The following is a 22,018-nucleotide window of genomic DNA, read 5'->3' as shown; positions in this document are numbered from 1 at the left end:
TTATATCAGAAGAAACTTGTTTGTTTAAAAGAAAAATGAAGTAATTCCTCCTCTTTCCAAGCCTCCTGCGCTTGAAATTATGAACTGGTAGGAGCCTAGCTGGAGTTCATTCTTAAGATGTGGAAATTTATTTTTGAAAATTCAAGTTGGGCTAGTTCAGCTATACTTTAAAATTGTATAGTTACTTATCAGGAATGGGTCTTAAAGCTATTCAACATTTTTTTTTCCCCCAATTGGATAATATATATTTAGAAATATCTTATTTATTTTTACACAGGGCATCCTAATAACAGTAGCTTTCTCCTGCCTGTTCTCCTGCAAGTTAATTAAACTTGCTTTGAGGATTATAACTTGCTTTGAGGTGGCTTATTGCCTCAGTCACTCCTTATCTTGCTGATGAAGGACTGTAACAGTATGCCTTTTCACTTAATTAGATGTGTGTTTGGGGGCGTTAATTTGAACCATTACCACTGCTTGCCATAATAACAGAAAGGCAAATTAAAGGATTCATTAACAGCGGTTTAAGAATCTCTAATAAAGGAATAAATAACTGTACAGGTTTGCTTCTTGCTGTTGTCTGTTCCCAGCAGGAGAACCTGAGAGCTTCTTGTTAACGAGATGCTCTGAGTGCTACATGTTGGGAGAATATACTGGCACCAGGAATTAGTGCTATATTCTTTGAACATCCATCTGGGTTTTATTGCTCATTTAACACTCGGTTCAAGTAATCAATGTCTGTCCTTTCACTGATCGATCTAATCTAAAAGGTGGTTTAATGTTAAATCTAAGAGAAATTATCCTACTGCTGCAGAAAGGGGAAGGTCTTTCTCCCCCTACTGCTTCTCTTTCCTACCTTGTTAATGGGTTCCTAAATATTTTTAAAAGCTAATGCTTTGTACTTCTGGTCATGCCTTGTTCCACCATGCAATTTTCTCTTCCTTTGCACCAGCTCTGGTAATAATCTGGTTGCAAAGTAACACTAGTTAATTCACTAACCCCACAAAAATTTCTCATTTTGTTGTGCTGATTTAATGTCTTGCCATTTTAATTAGTGGAACTAACATGATGTATCATCAGAGCAGCCCTGGAGTTGACTTGGGGTAAGATGAAAAGAGAAATGGCAGCGGTAAATGGAAGTTCTTTGGCAGAGAACACTGCTATTTCAGTGTAAGCCATCTTCAGAAATCACAGCGGATGAGTGGTGTTCTGAAGGTACTTCAATTGGAGTCATGACTTAATGTATATACACCTGATCTGTGCCTTATTGGTGCCTTGCTTGGATTACTGCAGTGCCTTTGCCACGGTGCTCTTGCATGGCTGCACTCATCATGAGAGGGCTGCTCAGATGCTAGGTAGGCGTATGGGTCTCAGTCCTCATTCTGAGTACAGTCAGAAAATTTAATAGTGCAATGATACTGTGCATGTCACCTTCAGCCCTCAAAATCTGATGGAAGCAAGACTGTATTTTATATAGAGATGTGTTAATATCATGTGCTTACCTTTTACGCATCCTATTTCTGTATTTCCTGTGTACAGCAAGCTCCCTCTGAAGGGAAGGGCTCTCTTGGAAACGAATGGCTCTACCAGAGGACAACAGCATGATCACAGGAGGGAAATTCAAGGCTGGCTTTGAAAATACAGGCCACCGAATTTAGTATCTCCTTCCTTTAACTACCTTTAGCATTAATGTGATCAATTACATAATTTTGATCATTTTGTTGTTGCAGTTTTTCCTTAATAAAACAATAAAATAAGAGGCCAAACTAAGTCAAAGTCACTACCTTAGACACTTTACCTTCTTCCCCTGCTCTACCTACCCAAAAAACAGCTCAAGCAAATTTGATGTGTGAAAGTTGATTACTGTAGAAAAAGAGGCCACAAAAGGTGTGAACTGGCTAAATTTTCTGTTTATTTAAGCCCATTCCTATTACTGTTTGGTTTTTTTTTTTTTTTTTGGAGGAGACAACAGCAGCATTCAAATTTAATTTCAAACTAATCTTGAAAAGAAAGAGTAGATAAATTTGTTGAACAATGAAATGGTAACAAGACCACAGATTTGCATGGCTGTTTGTGTGGGTGGGTAGTGTACAGTGTATGCTGTATCTGCCAAAATGTAAAAACTGAGGGCATGTACTTTGAGATATGTGGTGCAGCATTGAAAAGTGTTAAAGTTTTGGTTAGCCACAGTTATGAAATACAGGGTTAACATTTTGGCTGAGGTGATATTTCAGGATAAAGTTGAACACAACAATTTACTAAATAAATAGTTGAGTATCTCACAGATTTATCTGGACTAAAGTGTAATATTCAGAAAAGCCTTGATCTGCATGCATCAAAGTTGCATAAATATTCTGAGACAAATATTCCAAGGCCACCTCTGGCTGGGGAACTTGGGTGCTGTGTGTGAGAAGCAGGGGCCAACATGAGGAGATGGTAATGCGTGTTTGAGGATGACATGGCATGATGGGAGGATGGTGAACTCCAGAGCTGCAGAGACAGGCCAGTCGTGCCTTTCTGCTTTTCCTGGAGAAGCCCATGGCAAGAAACAGTTGAAGTAATGCTTGGCTTTTGATGGACATCTGTGCTGGTGTGCAATGTTCTAGAATCTCGAGTCGCTGCTGAGTCTGTATGTGGAGCCACAGGGAAGGGAATGTAGCAAGGTTTGCTAATCCTGAGGAACAACCATCAGAGAAGGAAATCGGATTTTACAGGACCTTTGAATGGATTAATTTAATTTATAATGGGATTATAAATGGGAAAAACTCCAATAATGTTTTTCTTACTCTGTCTGCCAAGCTCAGCATCTCACTGGTCAGCCTATGAACACCTGAGCCTTCCTTTTTGCCCTTTTGAATGTTAATCAAACATGGTTAGTTTTTCATTCCTCAAGAATGCCTGTGATTTTAGAAATTATTTTTAAAAAAGCAATAAGAAGACCAAACATTACTTCGCTATGATTTTTAGGTTAAATTAGCATGACCTGCTAGTCTGAAAATATTAATCTGTGTGTATATGCTATTTTAATATCTTTAGCATTTACCAGTAAACTACTTATTTCATTATTCTCATTTGCTGAGACTTCTGTTTCCTGCAAAGTGCAGACCAAAATTACTTACTGACCATTCTGCTTTTCATTATTGTGATTTGACCATTTCCAAATAATAGTTCTAGTAGACCACTCTGACTAGGTTTCTTTTATTTCCAGTGTGTCATCTGTAGCTTTTTTCACATATTTTTCCTGTTGTATCTTAATATAACCAAAGGAATTTTATACATCATATTTTTTTGTTATATTCATTATCTCCTTTGCTCCTGTTTTTATTTATTTTTCTTTTTTTCTTGTTTTATTTCCAATTGCTGATTTTACTACACTGCAGAACAAGAATTGGCTTTTACTCAGAACTTTTCAGTCTTGATTGTGGAATCATGACTTAACGGTTGATTCTTGCAGAGCTTATACTTTTAATTTTCAGCCTTAATATTTTTTCCTTCCAGTAAATTGAATAAAATTTTCTGTTTTCATGTGGAACAATTTCTTGAAAGAAGTGCATAGGAAGGAACCTTTTACTTGTTTATCTCCAGGAGATTTGGCAACATATTTGGTTATGCCTTGTTTCTGGGCTTGCTGCAACCCCTGTTTATTGATTCAGGCTCTCAATTGCAGATGCGTATGGGGGCTTGGGTGGTTGCGTTTGTTTTTTTTTTTGCTATCTTACGAGTTTTTCAAAAGCTTAATCTGTAGTGTGTTTTCTTAAGCTGTATGTGCCACCTTAATGTTCTTCTAATTCATGTCTGCGTTTAATGCAACAGTAGTTGTTATTATTGTGTTTGCTTTTTATAGCTTCTGTTTCACTAAGAAAAGGGTGAATTGCTGCATTTAACAACCATTACTAACATGGTGTACTTTTGAATCTTTATGGGATTTCAATTGATTTTTTGACATGGACTTGTTTAGGAACATACAGATTAGTTTTATACTTTTATCTGTAATCATACTGAATGTATTCACTGCAATAGATCATTGTTGTCAAGGCAGTGACTGGAGCAGGCTTTTTGTGGTGCTTCATTCCGTTCCCACTGATATCAGTGGAAGTCTTTGCCATTGGGTTTGAACAAGCTTAACAGGTTTTAGTTATCATAGTTCAGCTAGAAAAGTTGTTCAGTGCTGTGAATGTAAAGCAAAATGCTTATTGCCTGCTGGCTATCTGAAGGAACACAGGATGCTGCTTTATCTCAGACTTGGTTGTGTTTTCTTCTCATTACAGTGTCCTTCTGTTTGCAGATTTATGTAACATATTTGCTTTCCTTGTTCATTAAGCACAAAATGGAAACAAATTTACCAATTACCACCAGTGTCAAATCACTTTAATTCTAGCATGTAAAGTAGTATTTGTCACGCCTTTATTTTCACCATATTTGGGCAAGAGACAGGCATACGTGCTAAGAGGTCTGTATCTATGTTTCAGAAATGTGCTTGGTCATTTTTATTTCATGTCCTTTGTTGCCTTCAGAGCATAAATGTACTAGAATAATGGTAAATAGAGGTTGAAAAATGGTAATCCAGGGCGTAATCTCAATAACATATTGAAAAAAGTATTGTCACATATCTTTTGAGCAGCATAATTGCGCTGCACGTGTCATGACAATTGGTATTGACTTTTTTTTTTTTGGACTGTCAAATTTATTAATATTCACAGTGTGGGGGTTTTTTGTGTTTTTTTTGTTTGGTTTTTTTTTTTTTACAGTGAGGTTTGGGGTTTTTTTGTTTTGTTAAGGTATGGGTTTTTTTGTAATATATTTTTCTCATGTATGTTCTCTCTGAATGAGTTTTTACAAGTTAGAGATGCATACCTTAGAATGTTAAACTATTGTTTTTATAGAACTAAATGTAGTCCTGCAAGTTTTACTGAAGTGGGCACATCTGTGTAGCAATAGCTCTGATTGCTCTCCAAGTACTAGTTTGCCCCTTATCCTAGCATTATCGAGTCACAGTCACTGTGCTGTCCATTTGCCTGGCTTACCTCTATGTTGCTGAGGTGTAATGCTTTTACTGTGTCTTGCACATTGCTTTTCTTCTGATTTAAGTTTCTTTCTGCTGGCTTTATGAAGCTGAAAATAATAAGTTAATTGGTTATTGGCATCCACAGGAAGTTGAAAAATATACACTAATTAGCTCTGGCTCTTGGCTCATTCACATGAATATAGACATTTTTGTCTCCCTAACACTTACAGGGTCAATATTTCTAATTCCACACTGGATATATTAATGGGTAGAAGAGTTGTGCTCTACTGCATAGGATACAAATCTCATTTTCTAGGAAAAAAGACCCAGAAAACCTTCATCCTCTATTTTTCTGAAGGCTGACACCATGTTTATGTATTAATTTAGGTTTTCCACAGTTTAAGACAATAGCTTACATTTTAATAGGCTGAAATGAAGTCAGGATGAAAGACCATAAAAAGAGAGTAATTTGATAATCTGTCTTAAAATGCCACATCAGTGATAAATCTTCAGCAGATATCTCAAGATTAAGTATGCATAAAGACTGTCATGTCACTATGCTAAGTACTGACCCAAAATCTAGAAGTGTGAAACCAGACTGCCTGCTCATATGTTCTGCAACAGAAACTACGTTTATTTGTAGAGTGAGATGAGGCATTTATGTGCCACTCTTGTGAGTGATACCACTGAGTTAAGGAAACAGTTTATACCTGCTGAGGATGCAGTTCAATTTTTCTGGAAGAAAGAAGTTCTGCTTCTGTTAAGTGCGGGGAAAAATGATTTGAACAGCAGTGAGGTTGTAGGTTTCTTTAACTTTGATATCTGGAGTGCAATCACAATCAGTGGTGGTTGATGGAAGCTTATATGCAGTGAGATAAGGAGCAGACCAAGTATTTTATGTTCCTTGCTGAATATTTCTGAGCAAGACATTTTGCAGATCTGAAGGTATTTTTTGTCCTTACAGAGAAAGGGTAGATGTGTTAGACTATATGCTTTGCTTCCTGACGTTTCAGTGAAAGTCTTTCAAGTCAACTTGCACCTAGTTTGTGGATTAAGATTTGTGTAATCATTGTCCTGCAATGTACTGGTTTCTTTGCTTGCCCACTTCAGGTCTCTTCATGACTCAAACCCAATTATTTTAGTTATTTCTTTGTGTGATTTTATCTGTGCTAATGACAAATATTCTGTCTTTATTTTACTTTCTCGTGAATTCTTGCCCTTAATAGCCTGCCTCTTGCATTTTGAGTAACTCCCTTTAGCAATGTTCCTAGGAAAGACTAGTGACCTGATTCCTGTACATCCACAATTTGAGTAGACCATATATGTACCAGAGTCAATAAATAAATTCACATAGCAGCACTCCAGAGTCCATAAATAAAGCTGGTCACGATAGTGGTTGTGTTTCTAAGATACATGCTTTGAAAAAAATATGTTGCACTTTTTACACTCAGTTTGGTTTTTGTGCCCCTGCACCCCCAGCTCATTTTAAAAAAAAAAGAGATGTAAACAACAAGTCCAGATCATCTGTGGCCATTATCAAAAGTTCATACCTATTTGGAAAGAATTGGAATTATTATCTCAAAAAGTGTGGCTTAATTTTATACTTCTACCAGTTGCATGGATTTAATATTGAGATAATTTGTGAATATTGCAAATATTTACATTTAAAGTTTAAATTTACTCATCTCTGTTACCTTTTTTGTTACTGTAAGTGATTTTGTAGAGATCTTAGAAATTAATGTTACAGATTTGTTATTAATAAATTAAAATTGAAGTAACTTCTATTAATATTTTTTAAAAAATATTTTTGTTTTTCTGTTTAAAACATAATTACTCTGTAGTGGCATTGGAAAATCAGAATTGCTTTAAATAAAGTAAAAATTAGGCAGGAATGAAGAATATCTTATATGTGGAAATGTTGTAAAAAAGACATAATGAAAAGAAGAAAAAAAAAGTGTGAGAAGAAACTAGGAAAAAAAAGAAAAAAAAAAAGGGGGAGGGGGGCACGAGGAATATAGACATGGAGCATGGAAGAACCTCACTGTAGACCTAGCATGAAAGAGCGTCTGCTCTAGAGAAGGATGTGCTGAAATCAGTTCAGAGTTGGTGTGGTATTTGCTCACTTTTAGGAGGGTCATGGAGCGATACCCTGAGTGCTACCAACAGAGCTGGTTTATCAGCAGAGGTGTTAGAAGACAACTGCTTTAACTAGATAGACACAGTAAGCTGGGAGGGGTTGTGATCGCGCGCATATATTGCACCATTATGTGCTGAAGGAAGGGTTTTAGTTGTTGGGGCCTGCTCACCTTTCTGAGTGTACTAACCCGTAATTCCCTCAGGTTTCAAGCAGTGCCTTTGTGTCATGTCTTGTTTGTGTTTTGCCTGAACTTCTCCCAAATTCTGTAGGCACAGCAATACTGCTGTAGAGAAAAAGCAGAGAGCAAGAAAATCTTTTGCAATAAAAGCATGGGCTTTTGAAAAATATCCTTGGTTTGTGTGTAGTTCTTGCTGTACGTGGAAAAAAAATATTCTCAAATTTCAAAGAAATTAGACCAGGACTTAATGACAGGACTTAAATGAGAATTGTGAAAACTTTGTGACTTCTACAGACAGTTCATCATACTGGGATCCTTTGCTTCCAACTTTATGTATCTATGGCTGAGCTAATTGGGTAAGGTTGCCATCACTGTGGAGAGAAACGGACAACTTCAATCTGCCCGTCCTGTTACTCTGATTTAGATATCTAACACTGGTCCCACAAATCTGCCAAAGCACTGTGTATTTCTTCCCATTGATTCTAAAGGAAAAAGGGAGCAATGACTCAGATGCACATGTATGCAGTATAAATATCTATTTTGTTCATATCCAGCCAGTCCGTCAAGATGAAAATCTGTTTAGAAATTGCCTTAGTCCTTAGCCCAGATGGCTGTATGTTAAGACAGTCCCTGAAAGAATTCAGAGTCCTAACTACCAGTCACTTTTTAATTTTTTCCTTTTATATTAATTATTTTTTTTATTTAAACACTAATAAAGTTGGTGTGGTTTTTTTTTTTTACTTAAATGGTAGTAACAATTTTTATCTACTGTTTTTTTTAACTCCAGAAACTACCTCTTCAGGTTGCAGCTTGAGGATCTCTCTCTAATACAGGTATGTTTTATATTTGTTTTCTTAGTTCCTCTGCATGAGGTAGGTAAGCAGATATTTTAAAGCAGATATGAAGTTTATGAATATCTTCATTAACTACAGATAAGTATGCATCTGGTTTTGTCCTCTTTGAGGCCCCATATTATATAAATCATATTATACGTTTTAATTCCAGATTAGCCTTTGTCCCAGGCCACACAGATCTGATGTTACCTTACTCTGCTGTAGATCTGTAAAAAATAGAGTCTGGGAAGGAGGATCATGTTTTCTTTGAAAAATGTTCTAACGTATTATTGTGCAGCTTCTGTATTCAGAATTATTGTTATTGTAAAGAATATATATTTGTAAAAGAATGATAAATAAAAAAGTTTCATTCATACTCACCAAGTTAAATTAGGCAAATGAAACAACGATGAAATATAATGTGTACAGAGGTATCAGAATCTCAGTTTTGTATATAAGGATGCTGTCTTTTTTTAAAATTTGCTAGAGCTTGGTAGGTGAAAGAAAGACTTTTAGAGGCAGTTAGGCTTCATAGAAAGGTAAGTGAGAATCCTTTATCAATTTATTTTACCCTGAACTTCATGTGACTTCCATATACCAGCAATCTCATCTTCCCTCAGTCTTCTGAGTTGTGTTTCTTGTTTAGGTTTTGTGGAGTTTCTCTTTTGTTATTTTTAACATTGGCATAATTTCTAACCTTCCTCATTCTTTTGTACTTGCCTTTAAGAGTTGTTTTAATAAACTTAATTGAGTTGGCTAACTTGATAAGGTTTAGAAACAGAAAATCACAATGAAATAAAAATGTATGGTTTTTCATAATCTTTTCATTTGTGCAATTTAAAATTAACTCTTTAGATTCAGTATGGTGCTTATTTCATGAAGTAATACTGTACGGTTGAATATGGAAAAGTAAAATGCATTCAGGTAAGGCTGTCCTTGTGATTTGTGGAACACCTTGTGTATGTTTTAATTAGGCTTGCAGACTTACTATACATTCCCAGACTATTAGAAATAAGATCTGAAGTTGGCTTATAATTAACCAAAATTGTAGTATTGTTAAATACTCAGTTTTGTTGCTAGTGATTAAGACTGTGACACACCAAGCATTTTTAATATCCAGAATTCAGACTGTCTTTCGTCTTAGGTGACATACTCAATATCCTGGCAAATAATTTGGGTTAAGTCCTGAATACTCTTGTTCAGAGGCTGCACTCAGAGGTCTTTAGTGGTGGTGTTGCAGCTTATTCTGCTAACTCATAGATTAAAATTCATAGCTTTCCTCTGTTAGGATAAGTATCAGTAGGCTGAATTCACTAATGAGGGAGAAATCTGTAGATTAAAGAGGTTGATAATTGTGCTGACTGACCCGAAGAAACATTCTCCCACCCCAGTGAGCAAAAAATATAAGGACAGAAATCATACCATTGATGTTATACTATGGTCTTATGAATGTGCAGAAGCCTTTAAACGGTCTTCTCAAGCTGACTTTTTTGTAAAGTTTTTTATTCCATCTTCAGTGCTGTAGCACCACTGGTTTGCTTCTGTATCTTGAAAACTTTCTCCAAAACCCTTTAGGGAGATTGTATTTCTAAATAAAAGCAAAAGTATGTATGTATTTTTTCTTCTTTCACCAGCATATCTTTATTTTGAATAGGATCGGAGGATATAAAGTTTACCAAGTTAGCAATTAAAAATTACAGTATTTTGAAGGTCCAGATCTTTCAAACTTGAAACTCTTATTGTTGAGGGAGGTAGGAGCAAAAGTGAGTAGCAAAGCAACACATATATGAAAACCTTGTAAAATAGAATGATGGCATTTCACGGGAGAAATAAAGCATACTGTGGTTTAAATCACTAATAGTGTATGTGCTAGTTATCATTTGTTTGCTGAGGGACTGAACACTGACACTTTATATACGGACAGAAGAACTTTTGGCATATTTTTTTTCTTCACACAGTTGTCATAGTAATAATGTAAAAACACAATTTAATATTGCTTACTTGGATTTCTTTGCATGAACCAGCTTTTGTAAAACCATGCAGATGTTTCACAAGCTAACAAACTGTTTTTGCATCTGGAAGAAAAGGCACACAGTGAACCTTTCAGTGTAGCACAATAACAATATGAAAGCGCTAGAAACAAGACAACCTATACACCTGTTGTTTAATTATTTTAGAAAATTGCTCAAGCTCTGTCTTTGCTATTTTGTGTCTAAAGGAGGAGAAAAACTGCTGACTTTTCCTCATGCACAGCAAATACTTCCAGCATGGAAGCAGAGATGGTTGTTACAATTTGCATCCTCTTTTTCTACAGTATTCAATTAGACTTTTATAGCTTTATTTTCTTTATGTTGTTGCTTTGACTTTTTTAGTTTGATTCATTGGTTTAATATTTTTTCCTGGTACTTTTCTATCTGGAAAATAAAGGGAATGCCTAAAACTTAATCATGACTGTTGGTGCACTTCAGTTATTTATGTATAAACAGGTTTCCTTGTCTGTCATACTTAAATGTCTGTTGGAAGGTGGTGTTAGTTTGTCCACACACTGCTGTTATGAAGATAAAAGGCTTCATGTTACATATGACAAACTGGAATGGTAAGAATCGTTTAGTTATAGCAAAAGCATCCTTGCAAATCTTTTGTTTACCAGTTTTCATATATTTTTGAAAAGATAGACATTTTATAAATAAAGTATTATTTTGGAATATTATCAGACATTGCAATATTTTCAGATGTTGTTTTGCAATAGGAAAGCTCTATAAAAAGTAATAAAGTACAATAATGACTCCTTGTTTACAAACTTCTGCAAAAATTATTTTGGGCCAAAATATGTGTATGGCCAATTTTCTACAAGTGTATACCTTGAAAATACTTTAGAAACACAAGATAACCTTCCTTTAAAAAAAAACCCAAAAAACAAAAAAACCCACACAACAACAAACCAAAACCCCCCCCCCCAAACCACCACCACCACCAAAAAACCAAACAAAACCAAAAATCCAAACCAGACAGGCATTTGAAATGCAAGTTCTCACAAAAGAAATGCAGAACAGAGATTCATGTATTAAAAGGATACTCTTTCCATCAGTTTAGTGAAAGTTAATCCCTTGTAAAAGTAAGGGTTAGAGTGCTGCTAGATTGCATCAGACAGGATGTGTGTCTAAACATGAGCTAGGACTATGCAGTGAGATATCGTTGCCCATTGTGGGTGCATCAAAGTTGTCATCTCACATGTCGTGGTTCTGTGCTCTGTACTTTAAAGGAAAAGCATGTTGTTTGAGTAAGCAAGTTTCATATGATAATGTCTGTAGCAAACTAGTATTTGATGTGTCTCAGCAGTTTCCTTTGTGTAGCAGAATAAAGAAGAATAAAACAAGTGAAAGCCTTTTAAGCTCTTGCTGGAGAAGCCTAAGTGTCAAATTGTTCAAAGCTGACTGTTGGAACAATGCATGCACAACAATTATGGATTAGTAAAGAAGCACTCATTGGGCTGTGGTTGTAGAGGTCAAATGTTTTATAATTCTCACTACAGCAATAGTAGGCTCACAGACATAGAAGGCCTGACTCTGCATGGTTTTGTTTTGTGAGTTTTGCTTTGTTATTGCTCTCCTCAAGTAATAGCAGAATAATCCATAAAAGTATTGCCCAAGATGAAAGCTGGATTTCCTGAAAACTGTTTTATACTCCTTAAATTATAAAAGCAGAAATCTAAATAGTAGTGATTAAGTGAATAGATTAATCAAAGATGTTTTTTAAAAAAGATACCTAGCCAATGTCAGGATTAATAGTGGGGCTTTGACGTCATGTAGAGGATGACTCACACATGTGTCTGTTTTTCACCTTTTTTTTTTTCTGCAAGTTATTTGAAGAGAGAGCTTCTGATTTCAAGTATTTATTTGTGTTTGCCTACATGACAAGTTTGCTGATGGATCTGTAAAGGGTGGAGAGCTAATACATGCTGGCTTATAAAAGTCTTTTTTACCACAATCACTGTGAACATTTTAAGAAGCCAGCATGCACAAGCTTTTCACAAACCTGATAGAATGTATGCATCTTTTCTTGATCCATAAAACTAACTTCTTTACCAACTCAGATTGTCATTTACAGGGCATGTGCTTGAGTTTGCCTTCCGCATCTGAACCTTCCATCCAGCATATTCTCAGTTTGAGATACCCAGAAGGTTGAATATGAGCCTATTCCACCTGCTCCTGTAGTTACATAATTTTCCTGAGATTTTATTCTCAGGCTGAGTCTGCACATCTTTTGGTTAGAAGCACACATACCTCAAAGTTCATTTTTAAAGGCAACTTTAGCCTCTAGCTTACTGCAAGTTTCAAATTAAATTCTTTGTGCAGGCTAAGAAGGTTGGAGGTTCTTTTTCTTGTGTTTTATTCAACTTTAAATTTTGGAATCTTGAGGGTTTGGGTTTTTCTATATATATATGTGTGTGTGTGTATACACCAGTTAATGAAGCAGTCAAGGCAAGATTGGATCTATGAATTGTCAGGAAAAGGAGATACTTTGGAGAGTGAGTTTTACCAAAGGGACGACTTGCTGGTGTTTACATGTGTCAAAGAGTGTCTTAAATACCTGTTAGATGGTAGGCTAAATAATTAGTTAAGTAAATTGTAGTATAATTTGAATATGTACTTTGTGTTTGTCCAGGTTAAACGAAGAGGGAATCTGACTTCATGCTTGAGAGTTTTTTTTTTTTTTACAAATAAATTCATATGTATAACCTGAAACACTTTTATAAGTTTTTACTTTAATTGCAATACAGAACATAATTTTTAACAACACTTGATTATGACTTTTTTAAAGGAATCAAGTATTTACCAGGGTTGTAATCCCATTTTGAAATTAACAATTGCTTGTTATTGTTATAAACTGAGATCTTTTGTGAGAGGGGTTCATAACCTTATTTTGTTTTGTTGGCTAAGGTGGTATGTGGCCCAGTCTAGAGAAAATGGTGTTCTAATAGAGGCACATATCTCTCAGACTGTCTTTACAGTTCATCCTTGAGACAATGCCCTAGGGTTCCCTTTGAGAGCTTGTAAGAAGGTATCACATAGAATCAAATCTTTAATGTATGCCGATGTTAAAAACTTTCAGCTGTAATCAACAACTTAAGAGATTAAGATAAGGAAGCTAAGCTTTAATCTTTTAATCACCTTGATTTGTTGAGTTGCTAAATAAATAGAAACCCTTAAAAGGCAGCTTTTTCTAAAAGTTTCATTCACTGTATTTCAGTCCATTTATTTTTTGTGTTGTATGTTATTTACAGCCACTAGTTGTGTAATAGAGGTCTGGTTTGTGACATACATGAAAGAAACCTAATGAATCATAATTTTATTCTGGAGTGAATCTACCTGTGCCGAAAAGGAGATGCAAGAAAAACTTCCTCAGATTTCATACATGAAGGCATAGGGGAACTAACCTAAGGATGTCCTTAACATGTGACAGCTGTAGGTCAGCAAAGCAGACTGGTATTTAATATTTAATTCAGGTCCCTAAGTGTGTGTGTGTGGGGGGGAACCCAAACAAAATGAATGGAAAAAGCCCTCTGCTGGGTTCTCCTGTGTGTGGTATTTACTTAAGGTTGAGGGGAAGAGAGAGTATTCCTCCCTGTTACAGATCCCGCCCCCCCCCCCCCCCCCCCCCCCCCCCACATTTATGTGAAGGGAGCATCAGCCGCCAAAACATTATTTTTGCTTGAGTCCTTCCCATCTGTGTCTGGTATGTGTGAATGAAAAATGGGTAAGCAGAGTGGATAATTTAGTGTTACTTTCAATGCTCTTCCAAGTTCCTCAAAATCTTGGAAGCAGAGGAAGCGAATAGTGCTCATAACACTTTTCCAAAGATGACTGAGGTGAGCAAATTGCAGTGACCAAAAGGTGACAGAGCAGGTGCAAACTTCTGCTTGGCTGCCAGAGATGAGCAAAACTTTAAGAGGCATTTGAACTGTTACCTTTTTTTATAAGGGGGTGCTGAGAACAGAGTTTAAAAAATAAGGAAAAGACAAAGGGTACATTTGTATATCACAGTGCCACTTCTATATAGTACCTCTTCCTCCAGTTAATACCTTTCAGATAGCAGACTGTTGGATTTCATTATACAGCAAGTCCACAAATAATTAGATTAGATGACAGGGAATTTAAGGAGTTCAGAAGTATTAGTGAATCCAGAGCTAGTCCTTTGTGGCAGGTAGAGATGGACTTGGTGGCTGCTTTAAGTCCATTCCAATACTTTTTCTGTGATAACATTAGTGTTTTCTTTATGTTGTTTTCTGCTGACAGTACAGTGGTTTCTGACCAAACTTATAACTTGATTGAACCCAGAAAAGAATGAATTTGGCTAGCAGTGTGTAATTTCACATATGACTATGCCTAATCTTTTCCCAAATGACTGCTGTTACATACAGGTTGAAAGGGGCTTCCTCAAGCTAGATAAACCGTGTTAGATCACACCGGTTCTGACTGTCACTCTATAATGTATTTGTGGGGAAATCAATTACCAGCAGACAGTGCTCTGTTTCTGTTGGAAAAAAAAAAATGCTACTGAAACAGCTGGTGTTCATAGATTTGCCTATATACTAACGCAGAAGATCACTATTATTCTGAAACCCTCTTTGGTTGTATTTGGCCAAATGCTGATTCACTCTTCATTCTGAGTATTGTTTCCATGCCTGGGATTTTTCACCCACATAGGTGTAGTTATATGTACTATCTATTAGTTTAAAGATTTTTTGTGTGTGATGTTCTTGAGCTGATATGCAGATCCCATTACAAAGCTATGTGGAGGGCATGTGAAGTGGTCAATTGGATTTGTAATGCCTCTTATGCTCATCTTTGCTTGTTATTCATTTACACTTGGCTTCTACCTAGATGGAAGGTTTTAGTCTCCAGAATTTATAATTGCCTACTCTTCATTACAGCTGAAATTTGTCACTTAAATTCAGAAAGAGTCAAAGTGAATCAATAGAGTATTGGCAGATTGGCAGGACTGTGCTGCTGCTTTTGCTTATCAGTATGTGTTAGTATTTTGGGAGATGGAGGAAAAGAGAAGAAAAAGAATGCCAGCCAGAGACATTGTCATTTTTCATTTATTTGCTGTATCTGTCATTGTTTTGTGCCAGTACTGAAATACAAGTGCAAGTGCGTTTCTAGAGAAATGAGTCTGAACACATCCATTGAGCTAGAGAAGCTTAGGGTTTTTATTTCTATTTTTTCTTTCTTACCTCTGCTTGCTGGGTGGCATTTCTTGTATGTTTGTAGTAATTTTCTGTTCTGGTTTCACAGTAAAGAAGAAAAATAGGTACTAAAATTTTTTACTTCCACTGGAGTAAAGCTCCTTTTTTCTTTAGATGTTCAACATTTGTGTTTTGTTTCTAAGATAAAGGGGAAGCCTGGATCACCGGAATGTGTAATATGAGTGCATTTGTTCTCATGAGAAATAGAGCTGATATCAAAAGGCATGTGTGTGCATTTTACAGTAGATATTAATGAAAGAGCTGATGTGGATTTTATAGTGGTATAATTTAGCCCTGTCTGATAAATCTTCCTGGTACGATTGGTGGTCAACCAGACTGCATTACATGCGCTAAAAGTAATTGTGGAAACATCTTTTCCTAAGAAGGTGGCACTCATGTTTACATTTTCACAAGCACGAGTATACTGATACAGCTGCGCAAGAGTAGTCACCAAGTAATATCTGTTTTAAAAGAAATCGGGCTGCTGCTTTCCAAATATCTGGATTGTATAGGACCATGGTATACTTCAGCTAAATCTGGACTGAAGCAGTATTCTGCAACAACAGGCCAATACTTGTGGAGGGATAGGGGCTGTCCTTTGAGAATCAGTCTCTTTCTGTGTAGCCTCTATACTTAAAAAGTTCAGGAATATTAGACTGTGCAGAAAATGAAAGCAGAAAATAGAGAGTAAAAACAGCTTGTCTTCATTCTTGTATTGTCTTGCCCAGGTAGGGGGTCTGCCAGAAGCAGTTGCAGATGCAGAGTTTCAGCTCTTTGGCCCCTAGATGCTGCAGTGCTGAGCAATTTAGAAAAGAGGTGGAATATGCAGTATGCTTTGAAAGAGTTTATATCTGTAATACAGTATCTGCAAACATGATTATCAATTTTTGCTTACAGGCACTGATACGGAACTTAATTGTCTGTTCTGGCCTGTAACAACTAATTTGAGTTCAACCAGAGTTTGTATGCCATGCATGTTCAAAGAGTAGGCTTAAAGATACATCTTCTCAGTCACAGAGAAGATTTGTTTTCCAGTACTGCAGAGATCTATGCAGCAGTTCTTCTAGGCTAGTGAACGTGGATGCTTTTGGGTAATTCTACATACAGGAGGTGAGTTCAAGTAACACCTGTTTGTTAGTGGTCATCAGTATCTGGCATAAGGGCACTGTGTGGTTGTAGCATTGCCTGCTATTGGTTGTTGGCTCATGAAATTAAAAATAATAATAATAAAAAATCAACATTTAAACTGAGAATAAGAGAAAATGGTGGAGCAGCCTCTTGTCCCCTCACCACTAGACAGAAAAATTTGAGATACACATCTTGACAATGAGCTCTGAGAAGCCTTTGACATAGTGCTGTTAAAGGACGTACCCAGCTGCTGAACTATGGTAAGAACTGGTTGTTTCCATAAGCCAATCAGTTCTGCTGCCTTTATCCCTAGAGAAGAGATGAAATTTTTTTCAAGGTCAGGAGACTAGTTTTTTGTTACTGCAATTAAGGAAAAGCAAGAATCTGAAATATTGAAGGAAACAAACCAGCCATACTGAGGGTGAAAAACATGGACACTTCTTGCTGTAAACTAAAGAAAAGGAAAGATCTGAGGAACCTGCAAACAGGAATACTGGTGGGCAAGGAGCCCATGCCGGAGTGCATAGGAGGGGGAGGGTCCTGCTCTCCTAAGTTGTTCTGGGCTCAAAGGGAGGGTCTGTGCCACCTGCTCGCCCTGTAAACGTGACTGAGACCAATGTAAGATGTATATTGTTGCTCCTAGATGTTTCAAAGAGACACTGCTTAGAGTCTAGTCTGCTAGTCCTGTTCTGAACGTAGAATAGAGAACTTAAGTTGTTTCTAGTTTTATTCTGATAGGCTTATCCAATCTCTTGGGACACATTTTGCCTATCTGTATTTTTCTACTGCCTTTTCCCTCCCCTGTTTTTAGTAGATGTTCTTGTCTCTTTTGGCATGTATTGTTTTACCCATCCCAGATGGTACCACAATATGATGCTTCTGTTCTTAAGTCTGGGAGTGATAAATCATGTCAAAATATGGAAATCAATTTATTTATTAAAACTGAAGACTAATGTGCTTTGAAATGTCTGGTGTTAGACATATGTGATTTCTATATACTTTTTTTTTTGATTCAGCTGTTATTTTGGATTTATTTGAAGACAGACAAGCTGAAAACATCATTTAAGTAATGTAGCAATATCATAAACAGCTGTGTTATGTCTCTTAATTGCTTTATGCGTAGGATTATGGCCTTTAGAGGGCAAGGCAATATACTGAGCACTTGGGAATTACACTTGGTCTGTGGGGTCTAGATGTGCCTGCCCCATCACAGAGTTTTTAAATGTCTGCCCTCAGAATAAGACTTGGATTCCAAAATTAGGTGCTTAAACACTCTGTTCAGTGTATGGGGCTAGCTATATACCCAAGCACAGAATCCACTGACATCTGAATTCTGAGCTATCTAATGCCACTGAGGAATGCTGAGAGCACAGGGAAGCATAAATGCCACCCTTTCTTTTGAGTTAAGCATCTGTATGGAATTTGACAATAGGGATTTTTTTTTCTACATCACCCATGTGCAGCAGGCTTCCTGATTTTAATACTAGCTTCTCTGGTCAGTACTTCTGTATTTCATATTTGCTATAGTGCCTGGAAATCTATTTATTTTCTACACCAAATCTGTAAAATAATTCCATGGTGTGGTGGTGGTTTGTACACTGATTTTTCTAAAGAAATGAACAAAACAGCAAAAGAAAAAGAACCTGTCATTACAAAGTTATGGGAAATCAGAAACTGCAGGGTCTGTACTTGGCCTGTTTATATATGTTGAGATATTCACGGTAGTTTAGCTTAATGTAAGTAATGACAACAATATAGTACAAACAAAACAAATTAATACAAAAAGAGCTTGGTTAGAGGTTAATATTTATACCTGCAATTGTGTATATATTCAGTTTTGAAAATAACTTCCTTGCTGAAAACTGATTAGTCTTTTTCCCCAGGGTAAAAATACCATTGTATTAATCAGAAATAGTCATCCCCAAAACTGTTTATGTTTTAGTTTAGGTTTTAAGTTGACTGATTCAGTTAAGTTTATTAAAAGTCAAATAAAATTATTAAAAGGCAAATGAGAAAGTCTCAGAATTCTGTATTTATGTGGCTACCCAAGATAAAACAACATTATGAAATCAGTTCTAGGAATAATCAGTTACTGGGACAGAAGTAAAACAAAGTTCTGTTAATTATTAGTTAAAAAACAACTCCATTGTAGCATTGACCATTTTTATATGATATGTGATTAAATTATTTAATGCTTTAGTCTCTAAATGAAACCGAAGATGACCATGATTTTTCAGAATTTAAAAATCGCCTTGGAGATAAATTGACTTGTTAGAAAATATTTCACATGGGGTGGGGGGTGGGAAGTTGAATCACTCTTTTCTACTGCAATGAAAAAATACAAATTTATGCTGTTATATTTTTATGACTTTCAGAGCTTTTAAATTGAACATTTTGAATTAAGTGCTCTCTCTGGTGCTTGCACTTCACATTGGTTTCTGTTAATTACATTTAAATATGAACAACAAAATGCATTCATTCTGAAGCCACATTTTGTGGAAAATGCAGTAGCTGCCCAGTGTTTGAACATGCCATTGCTTTTAGGTTATCTGTCAGTGGAAATCCTGCTTGTATGGGTTATAGCCTTAGGCCCATAAGGTCTGAGTCTTTGCCTAGATATTTTGACAGTTCTGGGCAATCGTTCTGTGCCTCCTCATGTTCATCTTGGGCAGCTGAAATGATGAAAGATCAAAGTGTTCCTTACTTTTTTCCCTGCTCTGTTACTATGAGATTAAAACAGGATCTAGTGAGAGGAGAGACTGTGTGAAGTGGAACTGCAGAAGCTCATCTGCATGAATGCTCAGACTTTTGCACACATTTTAATTTCCATTGAGGACATGAAAGCTTCCTCACTGGAACACTTTCTGACTCCTAGATGCAGAGTTATTTTTGTTACTCCAGTAGAATTTTGCATAGTTTTGTCTGAATACCTGGGAAATTAACGAAAAAAGAGAAGGAAAAAATAACTGAATCAGGTTTTATACTGTCAAACACATACAAAATCTCTCACAGTGGCATTTTTTCTTACTTTAAGTGAGGATTTGTTAATGAAGCTTTTGTGTCAGGATAAGTCTGAAGAAACAAAAATGCTGTAAATTCACAGAAGATCAAGAATTTGTCATCATATATTTACGAAGACTGCTCTAGATGTGATTCCACTGTCTTTTCACATGGCTGTCATAATTGCCACTTGTAGAATATTGTGCTGCTCAGTATGAGAAAATAAAGCTGAATGAGTTGTAGTCAAGAAAATCCTCTGTAACATTGGCATATAAAAGCTGAATGGAGAATTTCACATGCTAATGTGTATGCAGACAAAATCCTCCATAAGCCGATGTGTTTTTTACATAATACAGTCCATAATGGCAAACAGGAAATGTAGCAAAAGCATCAGGATACCTGCATGGATGCATAAGGATCTCCCAACTAAACCTAAGCGTAAAAAGGAAGTGTTGGAAGCAGGGTAGGTGTCCCAGGAGGAATACAGAGACACTGTCCAGGCAGGCCAGGGTGGGATGAGGAAATCCAAGGCACGTGTGTAGTTGAATCTGGTGAGGGATGGGAAGAGCAAAAAGAACATTATTTTACAAGGAATTAATCAGATAAGAACCAATTACTGTTATGTTTCTCTTTATGTTATATTCCTATTATACACTCTTTTAATACTCCAGCTGTCCAGTAAAGGAGGCTGAGAAGGAAAGCTGAAACGTGGGAACTGATACATTAAAAAATCTGTCCAAATAATCTAGAAAAGCAGACTTGCTATGTAAACCAAGAATATTATTTCACTAAAATTTGTAATTGCATTTATTTTTCTGCTCTACACCCAGCTATGACAAACGGAAGAACTGCTTTCATTTTTAATTGAAGAGTAAAAAAAAGTCAAGCCATTCTCATTTCTATAAAATCACATATAAAACATATTAAGTTATTCATTGCACAATTGCATTTTAATGTAGGTGCACATTAACATGAGGGAATAAAGAGTGATGAATCTACCCAGGCAAGTGTTGAACAAATATTTGTGTTTTCATCACCAAATTTGCCAAACCGTCATCAACATCTGTGATCAAATAAAGGGTAGTGTGATGAAAAGTTTCTAGAAGGCACATTCTCAATGGGACTTGCAAGCTGCAGAGAATAACTAGACAGGATTGAACAGAGGGAAAAGTTAATTACATAATGAATGAATCTGATCAGACTGCTGCACTATACATGTATTTTAGAGTTGATGCAATATACAAAACTCACGGACAGTGCATGGCAGGCCTGTCTCTGCTAACCACCCCTGTGTATCAGGAAAGAAAATGCATCTTTTAGCCTGAGAACACAGTCATGCTAGGGCAAACGGACCTTGCAGATGGAGTCAGGGAGATCACAGAAGGGAGAGTTCATTGTTTACTGCAAGAAGAAAGTAAAAATACATTATTTGGGTTTATCTGTGAAGAAGTAGTAGTATTTACCAGACTATTCCAGAACAGCATATATATATATATGCGCTACAGAACCTAACAGAAAGGTTCTTGGAGTCTTTGCTGGGAGAACCAGCCATGCATAAATTTCCTGCTGCTTCTAAATAGCCAGCTGAAGGAAAAGTACCAGAAAGCTGGAGGTAACATTTTCCAAAAAAAAATGCACAGATTGATGCTACATAAACCAGATTCAGAGTCAAATAGATGAAAGAGCTTTAGTCAGTGTAGCCCAGAAAATGGAGTTCTGGAAGATAAAATCTGAGAAGAAAAAGGATTAAAACCAGTAGTTTCTTCAAGAAGAACATCTGGTCTGCCTGAATACATTGCAGGAAAAGCAACCCTTTAAAAATGGCCACAAAATGGTCACAAAACTAGAGTATCTCTGGAACACAGCCAATGTGAAAAAAACATGAGAGACAAAATCCACCTGATCACCATAGCAGAGAAGACTCAGGGTGCTGGCGCAGGCTGGAGGTAAATGTACAATGAGCAGACTGAAGGAGAAAGGCTAACTCTGTGTTTACCGGTCTGATATGCATAATTTTGAGCCAAAATTCTTACAGAGCAGGTGGTTGAGACCCTCCAGATGCAAATGGCTGTGCAGATCCTGAGTGCAGTCATTCAAGTTTTCTGGCTGAAACATCATCTGCTGAGAGCTGAAGCAAAGCCCAGGGACAGTCTGAAGTTATTTGCAACTTCTAAATCTGCAGTCAGGGTAGCATTTTGTACCTTGCATCTGGGATCACACAGCCCAACATAATCACTGTTACCTGTAGCTGGCCTCTCAAATGATACAAGACTCTTGCAGATAGTGAAATGGAACACTTAAATAAAAATATCTGTAATATCAAAAGTAGGAAAGAGAAAGCTGAAACACAGAGCATCTGAATCAAGTGATTCCTAAATTGCTCCTCCTGTATGAAAACCAGTGTTGATTTTGTCATGTATAATGGACCTAGTACAGCTGATAAGCTTACCTGCTCTTCTTCTGCAGTGCAGGATGTAGTAGATGTGTCAAA

At 36.5% G+C, this 22,018-nt stretch overlaps 1 protein-coding gene across 5 annotated transcripts in view; it reads left to right on the top strand.

The window, feature by feature from the left end:
• The window catches only part of SEMA5A (semaphorin 5A), a 350,205-nt gene that overhangs the window by 136,539 nt on the left and 191,648 nt on the right, over positions 1 to 22,018 (top strand). For all 5 annotated transcript variants that reach the window (XM_056332052.1, XM_056332048.1, XM_056332050.1 and 2 more), the window contains exon 5: positions 8,105 to 8,150. In XM_056332052.1, the coding sequence (XP_056188027.1) occupies positions 8,105 to 8,150 (46 nt within the window). The remainder of the gene's footprint in view (positions 1 to 8,104; positions 8,151 to 22,018) is intronic.

This window comes from Falco biarmicus, chromosome 3 (genome assembly GCF_023638135.1).
Source record: "Falco biarmicus isolate bFalBia1 chromosome 3, bFalBia1.pri, whole genome shotgun sequence".
NCBI lineage: Eukaryota > Metazoa > Chordata > Aves > Falconiformes > Falconidae > Falco > Falco biarmicus.
Note: the sequence above shows the minus strand (reverse complement) of the source record. Positions and strands in the feature narration are given on the sequence as shown.